The 24085-nt window shown below is 41.1% G+C and overlaps 1 protein-coding gene across 1 annotated transcript in view; it reads left to right on the forward strand.

The window, feature by feature from the left end:
• The window catches only part of cblb (Cbl proto-oncogene B, E3 ubiquitin protein ligase), a 72965-nt gene that overhangs the window by 42224 nt on the left and 6656 nt on the right, over positions 1-24085 (forward strand). The window contains exons 6-13 of the mRNA XM_060895382.1: positions 2770-2888; positions 11008-11145; positions 13608-13695; positions 13820-13951; positions 16407-16607; positions 17306-17491; positions 18053-18397; positions 21402-21496. Coding sequence (XP_060751365.1) covers positions 2770-2888; positions 11008-11145; positions 13608-13695; positions 13820-13951; positions 16407-16607; positions 17306-17491; positions 18053-18397; positions 21402-21496 — 1304 coding nt within the window. The remainder of the gene's footprint in view (positions 1-2769; positions 2889-11007; positions 11146-13607; positions 13696-13819; positions 13952-16406; positions 16608-17305; positions 17492-18052; positions 18398-21401; positions 21497-24085) is intronic.

Genomic DNA, 24085 nt, shown 5'->3' on the forward strand with positions numbered 1-24085 from the left:
AAAGTGGGGAGCACCTCTTATGTTTTCGCTCACCCCCTCTTTCGCTCGTGTTCCCTCACTCTCTCTCCGCCGTGGGTGACTTACAGAGGAATCCCTCTCTTACACATACATTAATCAGCTTTACAGTAAAACCAGATTGTGCCGATTACCTGTGAACCTGTACAACATGATGGAACGTGCTGTTTATGGAAATGACACATGACGCACGACGGCGTGATGCAATATCACCACGATGCTCATTATTTTCCAGTAATGGCAAGTTGTTTTTTTTTCCTCTTCATCACAAAAACATGTAGTTATTTAATATGTTCAACATTCTAAGTTGAAATAAATGAAAAGTTTATATCTGTTATCACTTCCTGTACATTATATTATCTATAGACACTCAGTCAGTCCCTCATCTTTCTCTTATTTTTTTTCTCTCCCTTGGGGTTTATTATGGAAGTAAGAAGTACATTTACTTACAGCAGTGCTGGCACATGAGACTCCTCCTAAAAATGCCAAATAAAGGACTTTCATACAAATCCCTATACAGGGATACAGATAGTCACTATACACGCTGTTGTTATAGAAACGTGTGGAACGATAGCATTCGTATGCCTAAATGAGTTTACTTTCTGTGGGGACTGAACTATGACCTATGGTTTCTGACATACGGCACCAAACTGCACCATCTTGCCTAAAGATGAATGAGGAAAAAGGATGGAAATTTTCACTCAAAGTATTTGCCGAGCATATCTGCAGAGGAGACAACAAAATCGACCTGCATGGTTTGCAAATCCGAAATTCTATAACAGAAAAAATTCGTCTTTGATGCATCACCTCAAAGCAAAGCACTTTACAGATATTACCTGAACAGGGCCTCACCAGTCTGTATTACAGGAGTGAAGCGGTCGTGCATGTATGACAGAACCTAATGCTTCAGCTAACTGGAAATCTGCTGCCCAGTTCACATAGTAGAAGATCCACATTCAGATTTGAGGGCCTTGATGAGTTTACTGGTAAATCTGTTGTTTACAGGAGAGAACCTGAATTTAAACAATTATATGTGAATATAATGACACTTTCTTAATGTTGATTTTACATGAATCCCATGATTATTACATTATGTATACCTCTCTGCCTCTCTCTCTCTCTTTCTTTCTTTTTCTTTCTTTCTCTCTCTCTCTCTCTCTCTCTCTCGCTCTCTCCCCTTCGCTCTCTTCCTATCTCTCTCTTCCTCGCTCTCTCTCCCTATCTCTCTCTCTCTCTTTCTCTCTCTCTCTCTCCCTCTCTCTCTCTCTCTCTCTCTCTCTCTCACTTATACTATCTCTCTCTCCCTCGCTCTCTCTCCCTATCTCTCTCTCTCTCTCTCTCTCTCTCTCTCTCTCCTCTCTCACTTACACTATCTCTCTCTCTCCCTCGCTCTCTCTCTCTCCTCTCTCTCACTCACTCACTCACTCTCTCTCTCTCTCTCTCTCTCTCTCTCTCTCACTCTCTCACTCAGGGTGTTTTTGTTGCTGTGTGGTAGACAAGGCACACGTTGTGGTCAGAGTTCATCTCCTTTTACTGAGGCTTCTTGTAAATTGACGCTGTACAGAAACATGTCTCTGAGCCATGGTATTAATTTCCGTTGTGTTATAAATCTCACATCATCCCCACATCGTGTTCTCACCCACGTTGGCCTCCTAGCTGTTTCTGACTCTAGCTGTCCTCACGTGACCTCGGCCGTGCCCAGTCTCTCAAGTCACAGCTCAAGCCAGCAAATACCACCTATGGAATCACCTCAAAATGTCAATAATGTGCGATACAGACAATAGTTTTCTGAGGATTTTTTTTCTTCCCCATCTAACACGCCTACTGTTACTCACGGGTTCAGATGCGAATGTTCAAATTGTTTGTTTTCCTCCTCCCTTTCCCACGTTAGTGAAATCAAACCTGGTCACATGCCACACAATTCATCTCTATCTATCAAGACCTGCCTGTAAATGTTTTCTGCTTTCTCCATGTCACTCACAGGCATGTAAAAAAACATATTACTCAATAATGTTATATTTTTCACATGTAACACACCCTCTCTGAAACTTCTTATCACTGAGAAAGAACTTGTTACACACCAGGATATGTCACCCAAAAAATTAAAGCGATTTCTATTGTCTTTAAAATGCCATTTTATTAGTTAGTACATGAAACTAATAGTATCATGTTTTTTTTTTGTTTTTTTTCTTTTCAGTTAGCCCAAGCCTAGACTTAACCCCACTTAAATCATACTGTAGATTTATATTTCCAGCAGAATGACCAGGTTTTTCCTTTTCTCCTTGGCTTTTAGCTTGGTTCCACTTTAGTTTAAGGTTCACTCTAAATTATAGCCTGGAGGAGAAAGATACAGTAGTCTGGTTTAAGGCTCTTTAAATGAACGGTGGCATTTTATTTATTTATTTTTTATTGGCTTATTGATCAGCAGGCAGCAGGATGGTCTATAGCGTGGGTATGATGAGTCAGCACGGTTGGAGGTTTGCGGCAGGGAACAGTAGTCATTACGCCAGTTCTGCTGGAGGAGCCTTTGGTGCTGACGGATCATTACTGCAGGCCCACTGAATGCTTTTCCACCGATAAACGGTTCAGATATTCTCGAATAAATATGCCTCAAAGTTTGCGTGCTTGCATGACCTTGTTCGACTCATTCATCACTCAGGATCAGATTCTAGCATACTGTGCCATGGCAGACTCTACTTAGCCAGACGCCGCCGTCTCTCTCTGCTTATGTGCTCTCTTCCTCTCTCTTTCTAGCCCTGGGGATCGATTCTGAGGAACTGGAACTTCTTGGCGGTGACTCATCCAGGCTACATGGCCTTCCTGACATACGACGAAGTGAAGGCACGATTGCAAAAGTACAACAAGCCGGGCAGGTAATTCCAGCTCTCCATCAAAATCTCTCCTTCTAAGCATTACTTTCAACACACACCACCTCTCGATACTTCTCAGTTGTTCAGTCACAACAGGCTTAGTTCTGCAGCATTGTAATGAGAGCAGTGGAGACCTGAAAGAACACTGCCCATTCAATACAAGACATAAGAAACACTGCTAGGACTTTCTCTGCAGGGTTTAGGGGAGGATCTGTGGGGAAATAACTGTGTGTGTGTTTGTTGAAGTTGGAAGCTGTAATCGATGTGCCATCTGCTGTGTAGCATGCTGCTCAAGCAGCTGTTTTTTTCATTCTCTCTGGCAGACGGCTGCTGAGCAAAAGGGCTGGGCTGAGCCGTTAGCTAATTACAGGGGGTGAAGAGATGAACAGAAACAGATCCTCTCTCTCCTCTCCTCTAATCTTCTCTCTCTCCCTCTCTCTCTCCCTCTCCCTCTCTCTCTCTCTCTCGCTCTCTCCTCTCTCTCTCTCCCTCTCTCTCTCCCTCTCTCTCTCTCTCTCTCTCTCGCGTGCGCTCTCGCTCTCTCCTCTTCTCTAATCTCCCCTCTCTCTCTCCCTCTCTTCTCTCCTCTAGTTAGCAGTATCAGTGTAAAATGAAGTTAAAAATTCATTTCAACATGTTTTACTGAACTGAATGACAAATATATTCACTTGCAACCCAATGATCATGCAGGCCTACAGTACCTGGCTAACTGAACTTTTTCACTAAAGGTTAAAAAATAAAAAAAAAAAAGACAGTGAAGGTTCCAGAATCAGACAGACGTGAGTAATTTCATGTCTTAAAATGTTAAAGCTGCATGCATGTCATTTTAGGCAGCATTCAAATACTGAAACAGTACAGTGAAAAAAAAAGAAGAGGCAATTTTTCTTTTCCGCTATCTGTGCACCAGCAAGCAGAAACCGAATCATTTCCGTATTTACGTTTCATGTTTCTGAAAAATAAAATGGTCCTAAGAATGCCATTAATTTAAAATTAAAAATACTTTTGCCTGAAAATGAATTTTTGAATGTGTTCTATGGACAGAAGTTTTTTCCTAATCTTTATTGACTGTCAAAAATATCCTTCACTTTTCACACTACTTGGAACCTATTCTGTTATAAACAGACACTCACAGACTACTGTAGATCAAGATGAGGTTGAACTAAACTGGACTATTTCTTTAATGAGGCAAACAGATGTGGATTTTGTTTTTTCTGTGTCTTTGGGTCAGCATGGCCATGGAACTGGTTAATAACAGAGCAATAAAGAAAAAGACTGGGGTAACAGTGGAGGCAACTTCTTTCTGATTTGCACTGGGTAACTTGAGGTGCATGTTTGTGCTTTGCTGAGAAAGACAAACAGAAGAAAATTGAAGACAGCAGGTGGTCATGCTGTACTGTTTTTGATTCACTGCATGTATATACTGAACTACCGAAGAGAAACAGCAGCTGTGTGTGCATGCATGCGTGTGTGTCTGTCTGTGTGTCTCAGTCGATGTGTCTTTTAGTCTCTGTGTATGCATGGAGACTGAACGCGGCATTCTGTGTGTATGCAACGTGGTCTATGTGTATTCTACGTCGTCTATGTGTACGCGACGTGGTCTGTGTACGTGATGTGGTCTGTGTGTATGCAGCATGGTCTATGTGTACTCCTCTGTACTTCCTCTGTGTAAGCAACGTTCTCTGTGTACGCATTTGCGTATGTGTATGTGACTGTGTCGGTCTCTGTGTACGCATCGGTCTCTGAGTACTGTGTCTGCGTATGTGTGTCTTCCTGTATTTCTGTCGTTGTCTCAGACCCTAGGCCTTTCTCTATGCATGTTGAAAGGAGCATGAGGAAGGTTCATGTTGGTGATGGATAAGCAAGATGATGATTTATACCATGAAATTCACAGAAAAAGATATATATCTTGTATATATATATATATATATATATATATAATATATATATATATATATATATATATATATATATTATATAGGCTATTATATATATTTTATATATAATATATATATATTTTTTTATATATATAAAATATATATAATAGCCTAACAGACAGACAGACGGTACAAAAAGGCAAAACGTGTTTCTCTTCCTCAGACCTAAGCCAGGAGATAAATTACATTGATAAATTACATGGGCAGTCGTGGCCTAATGGTTAGAGAGTCTGACTTGTAACCCGAAAGTTGTGGGTTCGAGTCTCGGGCCGGCCACGACTGAGGTGCCCTTGAGCAAGGCACCGAACCCCCCCCAACTGCTCCCCGGGCGCGCAGCATAAATGGCTGCCCACTGCTCCGGGTGTGTGTGTTCACTGCTGTGTGTGTGCACTTTGGATGGGTTAAATGCAGAGAACGAATTCTGAGTATGGGTCACCGTACTTAGCCGTATGTCACGTCACTTTCACATTTAAAATTTTGCTTACCCCTGAATGCGTCAGCTGTGGCATATGAGCATTACGCACATTTTGACAATGGATTTGAATTGACTTGTCTGTTTCACTGCATTTCACTCAGTCATGTAGCTATAAAAAATATCTGTTGTATAAGGAAATCTCACTTGCAATCCTAGCAATGTTTTTGATGTATTTAGGATGATTGATTTGTCGTTGCTGTCGTATTTGTTAAACTGGCTCCTTATTAAACATCACGTTAGCATGAAGACATCTTAACAAGATTACAAAATATATCAAACATATACGTGTATATCTAATGACATTTTTAATGTTACATTGTTTTTTGTTTTTTTCTTCTAAATTGTTGGCTGGAATTCAGCCACAGAAACATCCATCGTCCTGGATGTTTTTTGGATAATTTTCTGCTTTTTTAAATACCTTGTTCAACATTACAGCGGTGATGCCATTCTAGACACTATCATCTTCACTAGTGTTTGCTGCAGATCACACAACATACAACAAAGTGAGCCCTCCAACCCATTTCTGTTTACTGCTTCGCTTACTTGTTTGATAGACAGTCTGCAAATATCTAACAGACTCCTACTGAGCGTTCCAGACTTCCAGAAATTAATTTCTGCTCTTTCTCAGTAGCATGTCTGAGGAGGCTTTAGGGAATGGGCTTATTAACCTGCTCTGGTTGGTCCCAGCTCAGATCTCCTCCTACCTCCTGAAGCTTCAGCTCTCCTGCTGTCCACAGTGGGGCACATCTCGGCTCTTTTAATTAAGCCACAGTCATCTTAGCCTACACTCTATATAGAGGACTAATAATAAATGTTCGTTCTTCCTTTCTTTCTGTCTGTCTGTCTGTCTGTGGTTTGAAAAACAAGACACATCTCGAAAACCGAATTATAGATTATAGAGAAAGCGAGTGAAAACATACTCATGTACACATTTGGGATTCTGTTTCCATTCAGATTCATCGCTTACTTACTCATGTTGCTGTCAGAGAATAATAATACGCAGCCGTGCCTAATGGACCATTTCCACGTGTCTCTGTTTGGATGGCCTGTCTTCGCTGCTTTAGTAAAACCTCATTCAAATTCTAAGTAATTCAAGTAAAGGAACAGGCAGATAACAAGATAAAGTGAAGATGATAAATAAATGAGTGGCGTCTGAGAAGCAGCGTGTGGTGCGTATTAGATGTTATTAGCTCTGAGCTTTCTCTACACAGAAGGAACGGAGGCATGCTAGGCACAAGCTGCGCACAAGATGAGAGTCTGTGAGGAGTGAAAATAAAATGTGAAGGTTAAAAAGCAGCACACAAGATTAAAGTGCGACACAAAAGCACTAAACGAATTATCCCAAATCTCCTGCGGCGTCTCACCACGGCTCGTTGTCAGACTGAAAGTTGAGACATCTCCTTATTAAGCCTGCATCTAACAATTCATGTATAATAGCAAATTAGAATAATTTTCATAGTGCATCTTGAGGTGCTGTATAATTATCAATGCAGTGTCGTATGATCTCCAGCGTAAGAAAGGATTCGACAGGTTTATATACCGAACAATCCAGACCGGGAGTTCAACAGCACAGTCAGCCTGATAGAAACAGCATGTCACTAAATCACATGCCAGACAATAGAGCGATTTCTGGAGGCTGCATTTGATAGAATGGAGACAAGCCAATGAAATAAAGTCCTACTGTGTTCAACAATATAACAGAGAGTGTGATTTCTCCATAGACTGTACAGCTGCTGAGCCCTAGGCTAGAACAGAGTGCTTACAAATTGTATAGAGCAAATAAATATAAATAAAATCGAGGGCATTGGGTCATTGGGGTGCACATTATAATCCAATTTGGTTTTGTTTCAGGGCAACAATCTTTTATTTGTGAATAGGAAGCAATTCTGTATCTACAGCCCACATATTGGATTTGTTCCACTTTTGACTAAGCACAAAGAACACATAATTATTGTTAAATTGTTGATTTTGCTTTCTAAATGGTCTTCGGGACAACAAATCGCAATGTTGCCACTCTTCGGCTCTATCCTCTGGTGAAGTTTGCTCCTTGTGTGTTTGTTTAGCAAAATTACCTCCTGCCACCCAAAACACACAGTATGTTAGGTTTGATCAGGGCCACGTTATGTTCTTGCTGCACTATGCTTCACTTGGTCTTGGACTTGATTAGGTCCATGCCCAGCTTGGCACTACAAAACTCAACAAGGAGTTTGAAGAGGGTTCATTCAAGCAAACTAAGTTGACTTTAGGTGTTCAACAGTTCAGCAACATGAAAAAGAGCCCAAAAGCTGTATGAAAACAGTGAGGATACTTCAAAAGGATTTGCATTGGTTGTAGCTTCAAGTCACTTGCCAATTCCCATTCACCAGCCAGCTCTCCCCTATCAAACGGCTGGATGAAAGCTAACGTGCTTCCTCTGAGACCTGTGAACTCAGCCTGTTCAAACTGCTGCTCATCCATGAGTGACATGCATGATTGGCTAGTGTCCCTGAGATTGACAGGGTAGAGAGAGAGAGGTTCTTCCACACAGAGAACACATCCATTTTTACCCTTGATTTCTGGCCTTGGATAGCTGTGGCATCCTTTGGCTTGAAAATTGCGATTTGAATACACTGGGGCCCAAACATGGCTAGCATAATTCACCATGTCAGCATTTTCCTAGCGAGACACTTATTCCTGTATCTCTGTAGGGTAGACCAGTTTTGGTTAAAGTGTTTGTTTGGGTGAATGAATTAGATTACAGCCTGCATTTCAGTTTCTCTCTTTTGCCAGCCATTGTTGGCGACAGCTGTTTATTATCCTGACATAGTAGACAGACTGCTTGGATAAACAAAGGATTAGATAATTTTGTTAAAAGAAAGAAAACCACATTGAGGTCGTTGTCATGTCGGCCGTTCATTCAGGCTACATTAGCTCTCATGCTTTCAACAAGGGTTGGTCCTTAGCTTTGGCTGAACATAGACATGTCGTCTTCGTGTTTTTTGTTTTTTTTTTCTTGAGAGCCAGCAAGATTGATGATGTTGTTGGACAGTACATTTTTAAACTCTTGTCCATTTCAGTCAATTGTTAAAAAAGTACATGACTTTTGTGGTGTACTTAAACACATCATATATTTCTTCCTGATAAACAATATTGTCTAATTTTGGACATAACTTTGGTTATGGTTAGACTTCCAATGGCTGAGTGATGCATAACATAATAAACTAAGCACAAAACAGAACATAATTCAAAATCACAAAGTCTGACAAAACCAGCAAACACTAATTAGAAGCTTAATCTACTGGATGCGGTTTTCCAATTTAATTACTGTAATAACTGAGAATTGTATGAGGAATTGGCCATTAACTGATGTCAGTGTATATGCTTACAAAAACTGGACACATGCATTTTGAGATGCTTTTCTGCTCAGCACGGTTGTAAAGAGTGGTTAATTAGGTTCCTGCACACTTCCTTTTGTAGGATCTTCTGCTTTTTGTTTTTCATACCATTCTGTGTACACTCTAGACGCTGCCGTGTGTGAAAATCCTAATCCTAGTTAATCTGCACGGTTATTGCATTGATTCAATCAGTGTGTGTGGGTGTGATTGTAAAAATATAATTGTCCTGTTGTATAGTGTATACCATGTGATTATGAAACATTCCTTGCAGAGTGTGAGTTGAAACTGAAAACCTTTTTCATTTCATGTCTGTTAACGTACATGCCACCGATTGTATGAAGCACTTAAAACCCACAAGTGTTATTTCACCCTGATTCATTGTTGGTTTTTGACTTTAGTCATGTGACATGTCTGCTGTTGGAAACAGGCCTGGATTTGTCAAGCACTTGCTCCTCATTTTGTCCGTGTTCTTTGGAATCAAGAGATTTGGTGTCATCCATATAGTGTTTCATTCCTCTGAATGGCTCAGCCATGCCATGATGCGCCCTCACATGCCTGACATTCAGCATTATGAAATGGAGTGTTTGTTGCTAGGTGATTGAGAGAAGTCTTTAAATAGCTCAGCGCTCAGAAGCACAATACACTTTTTCTCAATTTGCAGTTTTACACCACATAATACTATAAATTGACAGGCAGGCTTGAATAGCTTGGATGTAGTTTTGGTTGTCTTTGGCTTCTGCATGCACACCTGCTCATGCATTTATTTTGGCTGATTTTATTAAGAATATAGGCTATAGAAAGATGAAATGGCATGTGTTTGGTTTTACCTGTATAGGCTTTTAATCATTGTAGGTGTATAAGATGTTAGAGCTTTTAAACTGATTTTCTTACTTGACACCAGGGAAACTATGTGGCTGTTAAGTACTTAGGTCGTATACTCACTTACCATGCACTTAGATATGAATTGACATTGAGCAAAAGTGATAAATGAAGCTTTACAACAAACACTTTACACTAAAGTTTTCTGTACTGACATTATACCACATAGTTGCCGAATGGTCCGAAGGTGTTGATTAATTTTCTGTAAAAGTCCAAGTCTGACAGTAGAAGATGTGATTTCTGTCAGGTTCACATATAAAGGCTAATGATAAACAGAATGTATTGCTAATTAACCGAGGAAAAACAAACAAACAAAAAAAACAGGAATTTGTCGAACCCAATAATTAGCAGCCCCTCTTTAGTTGAAGCGAGTGTGCTAGAGCAAGGAAAGCACTACATGCACAGAACAGAAGGTTCTCCGGCACCAGGGCTGTGTGATGAAACCATGATGTAAGTGAGTACAGGAACTTTAGGAAGTGCCGTTATTTACAATACTAAACTTGTGGTCTGATGCAGGAGAAGGTGGAGTTACTGGTTCTTCAGCAATCATTGATTATTTGCCTTAAAACATGTTTTATTCCGTACTTATTTAGTATCAGTTGACATGAACACACAAAGTGTTTATCATTATTACATTCTTGTAATATTTGCATTGCATCAGGCCACATCTCACTCCACTTAGAGCCAATCCAACCAATCATGCTGTACACCTACTAGTCCAGGCTTTTGTTATATTAAAACTGGATTACTGCAACACACTACTCCCACTTTGCCCAGCAGCCTCCATCAAACCCCTTCAGATGATTCAGAATGCAGCAGCAAGCCTCGTTTTCATCCAGCCCAAAAGAACCAACATCACAACTCTTTTCCTCTCCCTCCACTGGATTCCCATTGGCCCTCTGGATTAAACTTAAACCCCTGATGACCTCCCTCTACATCAACACTCTTCTTGAGGTTTATGTTCCCTTTCACAACCTGCAACAAGTTAACCACTGATGCCTCGTGTGCCTACTCAGCGAGGCATAAGGTTTCAGTTGACCGTCCCTTAGAGCTCCCTCATTCCAGACAGCAGAATCCATCAAGATCATCAAAAAACTGTATGAAGACCCACCTCTTAAAGTTCATGAACAGTTAATTAACCCCCAACATTAATTACTTAATTAATTAGTTAATTACCCACCAACAGAAAAAAAGCCTCTTACACCTCTACTCTATGCAGTTTGCTCCTCTAACAATCAATTCAACATTTTGTATACTGCTTGTATTGTCCTCTGCTTCATATATTGCTTTTGCTTGCATTTCCTCGTTTGTCTGTCTGCTAAGTGAATAACTGTAAATGTAACAAAGTTCTGTGAAAGAAATTAACTCTCTCACTCTCTTTTCTTTCTCTCTCTCTCTCTCTCTCTCTCTCTCTCTCTCTCTGTCTCTCTCTGTCTCTCTCTCTCTCTGTCTCTCACCAGTTACATTTTTCGGCTGAGCTGCACACGCCTGGGCCAGTGGGCCATCGGCTATGTCACTGGTGATGGGAACATCCTGCAGACCATCCCCCACAACAAACCACTCTTCCAGGCACTCATCGATGGCTGCCGGGAAGGCTTGTAAGTGCTGCATCACACACACACACACACACACACACACACACACACACACACACTCTGGAGAGAATATTATAAAGCCTGAATACAAAAGAAAATTTGCATGTGCAAATAAATGCTCTATATGATTTGTGCAGCGTGAATTATTGAAGATTCCTGTGTAGATTTAGGGCAGCAGATGGTCATTGTGTTTCTCTTTTTTTTAAGTTAGAATAGTGGGATTAGATTTCATAAAGAGTTTTAAAAGAATAAACTTTCATGGTTGTATATGTGACTGTTGTAAAGTTGTCCATCGATTAAGTATGATATAAATACAAAATAAGAGTGGAAATGTGTGTTCTCTTTGTTTCTGAGATGTATAGACTCTTTAGTGAAACACAATGGACTCGCACTAAGGTGATACTTCTCTATTGAACAGTACAAGTGCTAATTAAACACTTACATGGCTCTGTTTTTTGCAATTATATGTAGAAATGACTGCAGTAAGCAGTCCTGGTCAGACTAGTGGTAGATCCTAGTCTAGTAGGTGTGAGACGAGAACATGCACTGAATCTATAACCCACATTACTGTCTATCACAGGACACCATACATGCACATTCAGACGCTTGTACACATGTAGGGCAATTTAGCATGGATGTTTTTGAGATGAAACCAGAGGACCAAGATGAAACCCACACCAACACACTCAGGCTCGAACTAGAGACTCATGAAGGCAGCAGCACTTTGTGCATTGTATTGTTATTACAGTAAACATGAAACCATTATACAGAAAACACATAATATTTCGCCAACTTAACTGTAATTCAGCTTGCATGCTTTTTTGACTGCTATCATGGTAACACTTTTATACCCGCAAACCTTGTTTTTGAGGATCTTTCCAACAGCTGTTTTTCTTTTGATATCAGATGATAGCATCACTGTCAGGTTTAGCAGTGATTAATCCTCAGTCCTGTCTGTATGAACATCTCTTTGTTCCTGACTATATTCTAACACCGAGATCATATCTTACACACCTTGGATCATAAGATCAGTCTGGTGTTATGATGAGCTAGTCATTATATGCTTCATTGAATTTCGTCTCAGTTTTGCAATAGATATTTTGACTTTGTCTCATATTTTCCTTTGTCATTAGTAACCAAACAACGGTAGATCATTAGCATAGATTTTGGTGGTGCAGAGCGACGTTAATAATTACACAGCCTCAGCTAAATTGAAACAAGATTATATTTCACTTGTGATACAGGATACTAGATGGTGAACGTTTAGAGAACTTCTACCCTGTAGTCATAAAGCACAGTCGAGCAACTTATTTTGAGTTGTTTTAAATCTACAGCTGTTCAACTGTGTTTGACACAATAATTATGCTTCCTGAAGAACTAATAGCATTAACCATGTTTTTGGTTTCCAAATTTCCAGCCTATATAGAAAGATATTTATAAAAGGGAAAAGTTCTTTTTTTTCCCTTTTTTTTCATTGTTGTTGCATGGGAATCAAGGTCGTCATGGTGCACATACATTTGTGAAAATGATCCACTCCATAATCCTGCTTTTCCTCCCCCAATCGTTGCAATATCCTATATCTTACAATGGAAATTCACATAGACAAAAGACTAACATATCGTTGGGCACTGAAGACTATCTTTGTTTGCACAAATACATTTTATTTCATTCTGATTATTTGATTTAAAGCAGGAGCTTGATGGCTGTTGAGTTTTTTTTTTTTTTTCAATCTATCGCATTTGCAACCGTGGCAGCCTTGTCATTAATTGCCCTGTATGCTGATTCTCCCCCGAAGCAAGAGGCTTGGTTCCTGCCCTAATGCTCCTCTATTAGTGGTGGTTACAGTGTTAATAGGCGCTATGATAACTCTGTAAATGGGGCACTGAACACCAAGATTAACATCTAGAAAGTCAATCAGTCAAACATTGGCATACCGCTTCTAAAAAATTTTTTTTTAATTGTTGTTCACTCCAAAAGATGCAATTAGTATCGCAAATAGGGATTTTATAAAGCTTAACATTTGTTAAAAGGCTGATTATAGTTTGTAACAAAATAACCATGAATATGTTTTCTCTTTAAATGATTACGGATTTGAAAAGCACAAGGTACACACCGGTAAACAGCCGTATCAGTGCTTTCTCAGATGGATGTTGATGTTGGTAAAACAGACACGTTCGCCGCCTTCTCCTCGTCTGACGTGTGATTTTCAAGCCTGCCCTGGCTGATTGGCTGTATAACTGTGGCTAATGCAGCGTGACTGCTCCTCTCTCCTCCACAGGCTATAGCTGGCCTTAGTGATCAGATAGAGAGGTCACTGTAATGTGAACTGGCAGGAAAAAAAAGATCCTATCTGCACACATGGTTAGGAGTGCTGCAGACTTAAAGTGCTACACGATGCACATGGTGGGTGAATTTTGTTCATTTGTGCTACGTGCAGTGACCTCATGCTGTCTGTTTCTCTGCAGTTACCTGTTTCCTGACGGTCGCAGTTATAACCCAGACCTGACTGGCCTCTGTGAACCCACCCCACATGACCACATTAAAGTCACACAGGTGAGGAGCTGATTTGGGTGGGTGGAGTCATGTTTTTGCACACTGGCATTCATGCATATCAAAATGCAAATATCTGCGTATGGGTTTAGCCTGACGTGACCACTGTGCCACTTTTTCTCTACAGGAGCAGTACGAGCTGTACTGTGAGATGGGCTCTACGTTTCAGCTGTGCAAAATATGTGCAGAGAATGATAAAGACGTGAAGATCGAGCCATGCGGGCACCTGATGTGCACCTCCTGTCTCACAGCGTGGCAGGTACATCCACTTCACATCCATTTCAGCCAAGCAAGACTGCTCTTTTGTGAGCCAGTATTGTCAGACACAGAGAGCTAAGAGCTTAATCTGAGCTTTTCTGACTTTGGGTCTTGATGTTCATGTTGAATCTTATCAGCAGGTCAGCATGTATTCTCAAGTCAAGCTTCACTGAACTGTAAAAGCAGAAATGAAAGGCAGTTGGAGCTGTGCTGCACGCTTTAAGATTCTTCAGCCAGAAACACACAAATAATCACACTTTCTGCCATTTCAGCAATGATTAATTTCTCATATTCTATTTATATACTGCATCTGTAGAGGAAGGACAATTGTAACAAGCGAGAATTACCACACATTTGCCGGCAGTGTAAGAAAATTTGACAAGAAAATTTGATTAAAAAAAAACAAGTGAAGTATAATTTATATTTCATACTTTATACAGGAATCCAATGAATACTGAGAAAATTGCTCAATAAATATGAGTCTTGTACTCACATTAGACCATTTTATATATATGTATATATATATATAAATTTGTAAGCTATACTTTCTTTAAAATGACAGCACAAAAAGTAACCTAATCTGTCGTAGTATATAAGATATGGACAATTATTTCATTATTTGTGTGTGTGTGTATCTGTGCGTGTTCTTGTGTGTGTGCTGTAACCCTAGAATATATCTCATTTTGCCGGACTATTACTAGATCTTAACAGCTTGGAAATGAGGATAGTATGTCCCTTCTGTCCTTTTGCTGACCTTCTTTGTGTATGATAAAACAGCAGGGAAGTGAATGACCCACAAATTTGAGGGAAAGTATTTGCCAGATTGAATACATGTGTGTTAGATTTTGTCTGTGTGTGTGTGCCTGTGTGTATAAATAAATGGACATGCACACGTGGTTATATTAATCCCTACGATTACTCAAAGACAACTCTGAGATATGGCTTTATGGAGTGTACCAAATTGTCACTAAAGCTGTTCAGCTCTGCAAGGAGGGGAAGATCTCTAAAAGCAACACTAATGTGTGTGTGTGTGTGTGTGTGTGTGTGTGTGTGTGTGTGTGTGTGTGTGTGTGTATAATGGCCCACACTATAGCGTGTGTTATCGGTACAGAAGTAGCTTGAGTTTGTGTACCTAGAAATGACCTGTTTGTAATTTCACAGCTTTACAGCATGTGCTCCTCTGCTGTGTCGCTGGAACGCCGTCTTCGGGGCTGCTGCTTTACCATTCGCTTTCGGGGACATTAATGTTTATTGCTGTTTTTCTGCTGAGTTTGAGTTCTATGTAGCCAGAGATTCCTTTAACTTGTAAAATAACTTTCATAGACATTCTCATCCCATTTATTTTCTGAACCTAATCCAACTATTTAAATATTAAACACATCATTTAAATGTATACATTAGCAATGGTGCTACGTAATGGAGCAAGAACCCTTTATTCCTGGAATTTCTCCCGTCAGAACACAATAGATTCAAGTTAGATTATTATGTTTGTCAATTTTGTGGTTTGGCTGAAACCCACTCAAGTCACTTGATGAGGCTATTAACTCAGTCGTAACTGTAAAAATGCTGATAATGATGGGTTGTGATTGCCAAATAAAATTTCCCAAAGAGAGAAAAAACACAGACCCCTGGCCTCTGGGGCTCCCCGAACCCCAATTTAAGAACCCCTGTCTTACGGCATTTCCCCCTCTCATTGTGAACAGCTTTTTGAACAGCACTTGATAATAGAGAGCTCTCATTCTCTCTTCCTGCAATTCTAATTAGTATTAACTTTCAGCCAGTGCTTTGATGTGCCGCGCAAGTCCCCGTCCAGATGGCCTCCATAATCATCTTTTGTTCTTGTAAATATTGACACTCTTTGATTCGGCAAGTTTAAGTAGAGGAAATGAAAGATGAATGTTCTGCTTTTCCTGCCATGTGCAATCTGTCACAAAGCATCGAAGCCCTTGAGATTATGAATTCCTTGTTTTGGTGAGTGTCCAGTCCATCCTGCAAGGGGGTTATTTCAAAGAGTAGAAAGTTAATCAGGTTGCAAAGTGGGGTTTAAAATGAGGAAAGAAGTGCTGAGGTGCCGGAGCTCATGGATCAGGGCTGAACGAGAGCATGTGCTGTGCAGCTGGTGGTGATTGCTGCTCTTGTCGCCTCCGATTCAGCAAGCAAAGCACTTCCTTGTGTAGTCAGACTCTTTCCACAGCAGGACCCTGTTTACAGCTTTAGACAAATAAGCAAGCTTGAGCTGCTGGGACAGGCTTCACCAGAGGCGCTTGAGTTCATGTGTGATTGTGTTCGTGCGTCAGTGCATGCCTGTGTCTGTTTCTGTTAAGAGATGCAGACTATTTAAGGCACTTTGATTTGTATTGGAATTGTGAGAGTGTGTGTGTGTATGTGTGTGTGTGTGTGCATGCATGCGTATGTTGTTATTCAGAGTTAATATGTAACATTCCTCCCTCCCGCAGGAGTCAGATGGTCAGGGCTGTCCCTTCTGTCGCTGTGAGATCAAGGGTACAGAGCCAATTATCGTGGACCCTTTTGACCCCAGGAACGAAGGCGCCAAGTGTTTCTTTCTGGAGCAGTTTAACTCCCCCATGCTAGATCTAGACGACGACGATGATCGAGACGATTCTTTAGTGATGAACGGCTTGACCAACATCAGGAAGGTAACCATAAAAAACAAAAACTGTTTGAAAATAAATCGAAAATAAAAGGTTATTTTAACAAGTTCAGAAAACAAAAATATTATACCACTATACCAACAATGATACACTTTTCATTGCTAAATCTTCTTCTACTTGGGCTTTTCCCATTAAGGGTCCTCCTGTCTTTCATACTTCTTACTACAGTTTTTAACATATCTAGGACATGAGAAGTCCATTTGTACTAGCACTGGCAGCAGGCAGCATCTTTATCCACTGTGTTCATTACAGATCCAGTCCTATTTCTCTGTCCTTCTTCCATTCTCCACTTCAGACGCAGCTTTCACTTGGTCCGGGTGAACAATTCTATGCTAACATGATCTATGCTCTACAGCGGATGACTTTAAAAGAGAGCTTTCTGCTATAAATGTCAGCCACTTTTAAAGGAGAATGAAATCTGCCTTGCAGACTCGTGGATCTCTGCTTTCCATTATCGAGCCTGTTTTTATTTCTATAAGCAGTTTAAAGAACACCTTGATCTGTGGTTATATTCATGTAGCTAAATATACTATAAAAGCCTTTTTTTTTATTCTAAAAGTGATGAATTCTGTACTTTTCTACCAGTTGTATTGAGCTTTGGCTGCTCTAACATGGCGTTTACCTTCTGTGGTCAATAATGTATTTTTCTCTTTGTTTCTCTGTCTCTCCTTTATACCCTGCAGTGTACAGAGCTTCAGAACTCCCCCATTATTTCCCCTAGCTCTTCACCTGTAAGCCAGCGTAGGAAACCCATAGCAGATCATGCAGGTGTTCAGCATCTGGGTCTGCCTCCAGTACCACCTCGCCTCGACCTCATCCAGAAGGGCGTGATCCGTTCGCCTGCTGCCAGCCCCACTGGCTCACCTAAGGTGTGTGGTGTGTGTTTTCAAGTTTTATAGCTTGTACACTGTGTGGTTTCTGTATTTGGGGAGAGTAATTTATATTGTTAGCAATATGGACATGTACTATAGGTTAGAAACACAGAAATAAGCTACACACATGAACCTTCTGCAGATGTCAGGTCTGTCTGTGTCTCTGTCTGTGTCTCTGTCTTGTCTCTAAGTCTCTGATTATCTGTCTGTGTAAAAGATAGAGGGAAAGTGATCAAGACATTTTTTTTGCTTTATATTCTTCCAAAGCAGGAATTTACATCTGTGTGTGTGTGTGCGTGTGCACGTGCGCGTGTCTGTGTCTGTGTGTGTGTATGCATAGGACTCTATGATATGAACTGGTGTCTGTGTGTGTGTGTGTGTGTGTGTAGGACTCTATGATGAACTGGTTTCCTATCAAGGTGTATTCCAGTCCTATTCCCAATGACCCTATCTAAGACAAACTGCTAACTTAATATGAACACATGAATGAATGTCATGATATTAAAACACAAGTTAAAACATAGGTTTTAATATAGTTCTGTTATCCTTGTCCTCTAGGGCTCACCAGGAGCGTCCAGGAAACAGGACAAACCGTTACCGGCTCCTCCACCTCCTCAGAGAGACCCTCCTCCTCCACCACCTCCTGAACGCCCTCCTCCCATCCCCCCTGAGAGCAGAGCCACCTGGCTGGCAGTACCGACCTCCTCCTCAGGGCTTCCCCGGGACTTGTCTCTGCCCTCAGAGGCCTGGAGCCCAAAAGACAGCAGTCACCTGGCAGAGAGCAGAGCAGGAATGGAGCGCTCACCCAAACTCGCCCACGTTGCTCCTGCACACCTCAATGGACGACCCCTGAGCTGCAGTGCCATTGGCTATAGACCAGATACACACATGGACTGTAGCAAGGTGAGACACTGGCACAGCTGGGAGTAGATTTGTGTGGCTATAATTACTTATTATACAGCAGGTAGATATTGTTTTTGTAGACAGACACAAAATATTTGAAGCATATATAAGAATGTATTTAAAGAGTCCAGCCTGTTTTTGGCTTACCTTTTGTTGGGTCTCATTTTTGGATGTTCTGGATGCCCAAATTCAGACACTCACTCACTTATACACTCTCTCACACACTCACTCACTCATACACTCACTCTACTTACACACTCACTTATACACTCACTTATACACTCTCTCACACACTCACTCACTCATACACTCACTCTACTTACACACTCACTTATACACTCACTTATACACTCTCTCACACACTCACTCACTCATACACTCACTCTACTTACACACTCACTTATACACTCTCACACTCACTCACACACTCATTTACACTCTCACTCACACATACACTCACCCTACTTATACACTCACTCACACTCACTCACACACTCATACACACACTCACCCTGCTTACACACTCACTTATACACTCACTCACTCACACACTCACTTATACACTCACTCACTCATACACTCACTCATACACTCACTCACTCATACACTCACTCATACACTCTCACACACTCACTCACTCATACACTCTCTCACACACTCACCCTACTTACACACTCACTCATACACTCACTCATACACTCACTCACTCACTCATACACTCTCTCACTCACTCACTCATACACTCTCTCACACACTCACTCATACACTCACTCACTTACACACTCACTCACTCACACACTCACTTATACACTCACTCACTCATACACTCACTCATACACTCTCACACACTCACTCACTCATACACTCTCTCACACACTCACCCTACTTACACACTCACTCATACACTCACTAATACACTCACTCACTCATACACTCACTCATACACTCACTCTCTCGTACACTCACTCACACACTCACTCATACACTCACTCACTCACTCATACACTCTCTCACTCACTCACTCATACACTCTCTCACACACTCACTCATACACTCACTCACTTACACACTCACTCACTCATACACTCACTTATACACTCACTCACACACTCACTCACTCACTCACTCACTCACTTATACACTCACTCATACGCTCACTCACTTACACACTCATACACTCACTCATACACTTACTCACTAACAATTGATTGACTTTCCAAGATCACCACAGACATATGGACATACTGATGAATGTGTTGCACCTTATATCATATATAGTTTTGTCCTGAGGTAATGCCATTGTTACTGTAAACATCACAAGCCATGACAAACGATTAGTTATCTGAACTTTTACTATCAGCACTTATACAATAGTTTAGTCCACCCACACTATGGAGTATCCAGAAATCTGACCAAGACCACATCCTGCAGATCTTAACTAATTCCAGAACAAACAGGACAGGACCGTGTTGAACCTTTTGCTCTCCTATTTTGAGCAGACAATAGTCAGGATTGTGTAAATCTGTTACCAAGCAACAGGAATGAAATATTCACTCCTGCAGGCTGTTTGGGCCATGTGTGATGTGTAGAAGAACAAAGCTTGGCACTAGAGCAAGAGATGTCATCATGTATTTAAAAACAATACCCCCTCCTCATAGTTCACTCTTTATTTCTCTTACAGAAGTATCAAAACCATCAGGGTGCAGTTGTTGGATGACAAATTTAGCTTTGGTGTGCCAGCATGCGTTGTGTTCTGTGGGCTCATGAGTTAACTAGACCGAAACTGACACACACACACAGACACACACACTGAGCTCAGTGGTATTTGGGGATTATACATTAAATAGGGGCTCTAGTGCCCATCATCCTGAGGGAGGAAGTGTGTGTGGTTGAGGGGGTGGAAGAGAGGAAGAGAGAACAAGCCAGAGATGGCCACATGTTCTCTGTTTGAGTGGTGTCTTCTTCCTGCCAGGGTGACATTTGAAGGTTGAGCTTCATTGGGACTCTCATTATATATCACCACAGGACCACAATCGTGTGATTTCAGCATGGAGGAAGTTGTGTGTATGTACGTGTGTGTCAGAAAACAAAAATAGGGTCAGCATTTAATGCAACACACAAAGCAATGCGTACATCAGATTTTTACTTACTTTTATACTATTAAAAGCTAAAGCTAATTTTAGTGTAAATCCTGTTTTCAGATCATGTCACCCTGTGACTGGGCTACAGAAATGTAGGCTACACAGAATATAGCAGTGCTCACACACTCACTCACTCACTCACTCACTCTCACACACACACACACACACACACACACACACTCGCACTCCCTCACTTGCACTCCCTCACTCTCACTCACTCACACATACACACACACACTCGCACTCCCTCACTCGCACTCCCTCACTCTCACTCACTCACACATACACACACCCACACACTCACTCATACACTCACATGCACTCATATACTCACTCTCTCCCTCACTCACACACTCACTCACACACTCACTCACACACTCACTCACTCACTCACACACTCACTCACACACTCACACACTCACTCACTCACTCACTCACTCACGCACTCACTCATACACTCACGCACTCACACATACACAAACCCACACACACTCGTACACTCACATACACTCATATACTCACTCACTCACTCAATCGCACACACTCGTACACTCACTCATTCACTCACACACACACTCATACACACACACACACACACACTCATACATTCACTCACACACACATATACACTCACTCACTCACTCACTCATACATTCACACACTCACTCACACACTCACTCATTCACTCAAACACACCTATACTCACTTACACACACTCATAGACTCTCACTCATACACTCACACACACATATACACTCACACTAAACTGGCCTGTAGGGGTGCTGTAGCTTTTTCACAGGAGAAGTCTGTGTGTTTCTGTGAAAATATTGTGTCTGACTTTGGCCTGCCTTGTCTGTCTGTAGCTAAGTAATGGCCTGCTTACATCTGAGAGGTATGATGTTCCCCCTCAGCGCCATTCCCCCCCTCCACCTTCCCTCACTAGCACAAACAACCAGAGGTGAGTATCTCTTTCTTTCTGTCTCTCTCTCTTTCTCTCTTTCTCACACTCACACTCACACGCACTCACACTCACACACACAGTGTAAAACCTAATCTAAATCGGTTCTGTGCTTTGGTACCGGTTCTCAGACAACAAAATCAATTTCATTTCAGATATTTGAAAAGCATTGAGGCAGAAAGTAACAGCGTACAAACCATTTTGTACGCACAGCCTTGTAAACACCCCTACAGTACACTACCAGATTTATAGCTCCATAGTTATGTTTATGTATTTTTGTATTTAAAAAAAAAAGACAAAAGTTGGGATAAAAGTATTCAGAAATGCAAACTCTGTAGTGGATGGATTTTAAAACACACCCAACTTTGCTCTTAAGTTGGTGGGACAAAATGGCCACTTTAATAATATAAATCATATTAGTGAACACACAAACAGATACATGTTTGTACACTGCAGCGTCCATTACTTTATGTCCATCGATCTGTAATTCTATCTCTTTCATGTGGTCTCATGTAAGCATCAGCATCTCAGTCTCTTGTTTTTTCTCCTTAGTGAAACAATTGTTCAGGTGGTTTTTTTTGGTGCAGATTCTTCCATGCAAATCATACATGTGCATCCATGTGTGCTGGCATGTTTAGGCCTACTGTGTGTGTGTCAAGTCTGGGAGGCTTTCTGTCAGTGCCAGTCATGCCATTGTTTAGACACGTGCTACAATTATGCAGAAACAACAGGCTCTGTTTGTGTTCATGGCACACACACACTTGTATACACACACAGAGTTCGATAGGCTTAGGAAGAGCTTTCGGTGTATAGATTTAATTATAGCTGTGACCATCCGAGCTTTCTGTATTGTTAAAATAGGCAGTGGAATAGAATTTAGGTGGCATTATGTGTGTGAAAATACTTAGATTAATGACAAATAGTGATTTTTGGTTGCAGTCACTGCGTAGTGCATGAAGGTGTGTGAGTTTAATCAGAGCAGTGAATAGGGTACAGGATGGCAGTGTGTTTCTGAAACCTGTGAGGCTGCTGCTTGGGTGTGTGCATGCGCTTGTGCGCGTGTGTGTGTTTGCCTCTGTGTGCTTTGTTCAGTAGCTAGAGGCTAAAGTGCAGCTGTGTACACTGATCTGCTGGCTCAGGGCATAGTAGATTCTTTGTAATGAGCAGCTCACATACCCGCGACTGTTGATGTAATTTTCCACCTTAGGGAAAAACACACACAGACACGTGCGTGAATACACACACACACACACACACACACACACACACACACACAGAGCCACTGTTTTAACAGTACTCTGGCTCAATGATGCTGAAGAGGTGGAAAATACAATTCCATAAACGCCTTAGTGTTGCTGAGAAATGAACCCTGCCCACTCTGTTCTGATTCACAGCTGAAGTGAGCAACAGTTTTCTTATTAACATTGTGTTTACTTTGCCCTCTAGTGGCCATGGAAATAAAAGGAAGTTGTGTGAGAGTGTGACTGTGAGCATGCTGATCTTGTACCAGGGGATTGTAATCTTCCTCTTATCCGATTTCAGAAGCGCAGCTCTCTCCTAGCGGTTTGTTGTGTGTGCGTGCGTGCGTGCATATACTCATCTGTCTGTTCATCTCTGATTGTCGTATGATTTTTGAGGTGAGGTGACTGTGTGCTAAACCTATGAGGTTTGGGGTGATCTTCAGTGTGGTAGGGGAGCTCAGAAAAGGTGTGTGTCCCAGAAATGATTGAGAATCCACTGTTTAATGCATCGCTAAGACCTTTTTGTCGCTGGTGAAAGATGGTGTTCGAGCACCACACACTGATTTATCATCACGTTTCCTGTCTGTGCTGTTTGTGCCATATTTCTGTGTTTTATATGATGGTGATGCATTATAACTGTCAAATTCCTTCGAATTACATGCAGATTTTAATTACTGGGACAATTTATCATTCTGTTTGGATACAGAGACACAAGCTGAATGTTGCATCACTTACTTAATCACGATCATAAGGAAGCAAATATCATCGTTTTAATGATGTGCTGATTTGTTTTCACTTATCTTCCCACAGCAATGTTGCCTTGTTATTTGCTCTGATCGCAGGGGTGGAAAAATCCTCTATATTTAACTTTTAGCAGGCGGAATATTGTCCAACAATATTGTCCAACACTACCAAATGGGTTCCCATTCATCCCATTCACTCTGTGTGCTCATTCATTCATGCATGCATTCATTCATTAATCTTCAGTAACCACAGGGAACACACTCTGGATGGGACACCAATCCGTTACGCCCACATTCACACACTTCTTCCAACCTAGAGGCAGTGCTTGAACTGGAGAGGTGAAGACAGGGAGAACATGTGAATCTCCACACAGACAATAACCTGAACTCAGGATCGAAGGCTGTAACATAATCAAATCTATGTAGTGCACTGTATGCTCTATAACATGTCTTAGAGCTGCAGCTACACACAAAATGACACCAATAAATACTTACGAACCAGTCATATCATTTTAATATAGTTTGACTATGCTTTGTGCCTTTAGATATATTTTATTTATTTGGGCTAAAGATTAAGTAAAGCGTGTCTTAATTGAGCAACCAGA

The sequence above is a fragment of the Tachysurus vachellii genome, chromosome 20, assembly GCF_030014155.1.
Source record: "Tachysurus vachellii isolate PV-2020 chromosome 20, HZAU_Pvac_v1, whole genome shotgun sequence".
Lineage (NCBI taxonomy): Eukaryota > Metazoa > Chordata > Actinopteri > Siluriformes > Bagridae > Tachysurus > Tachysurus vachellii.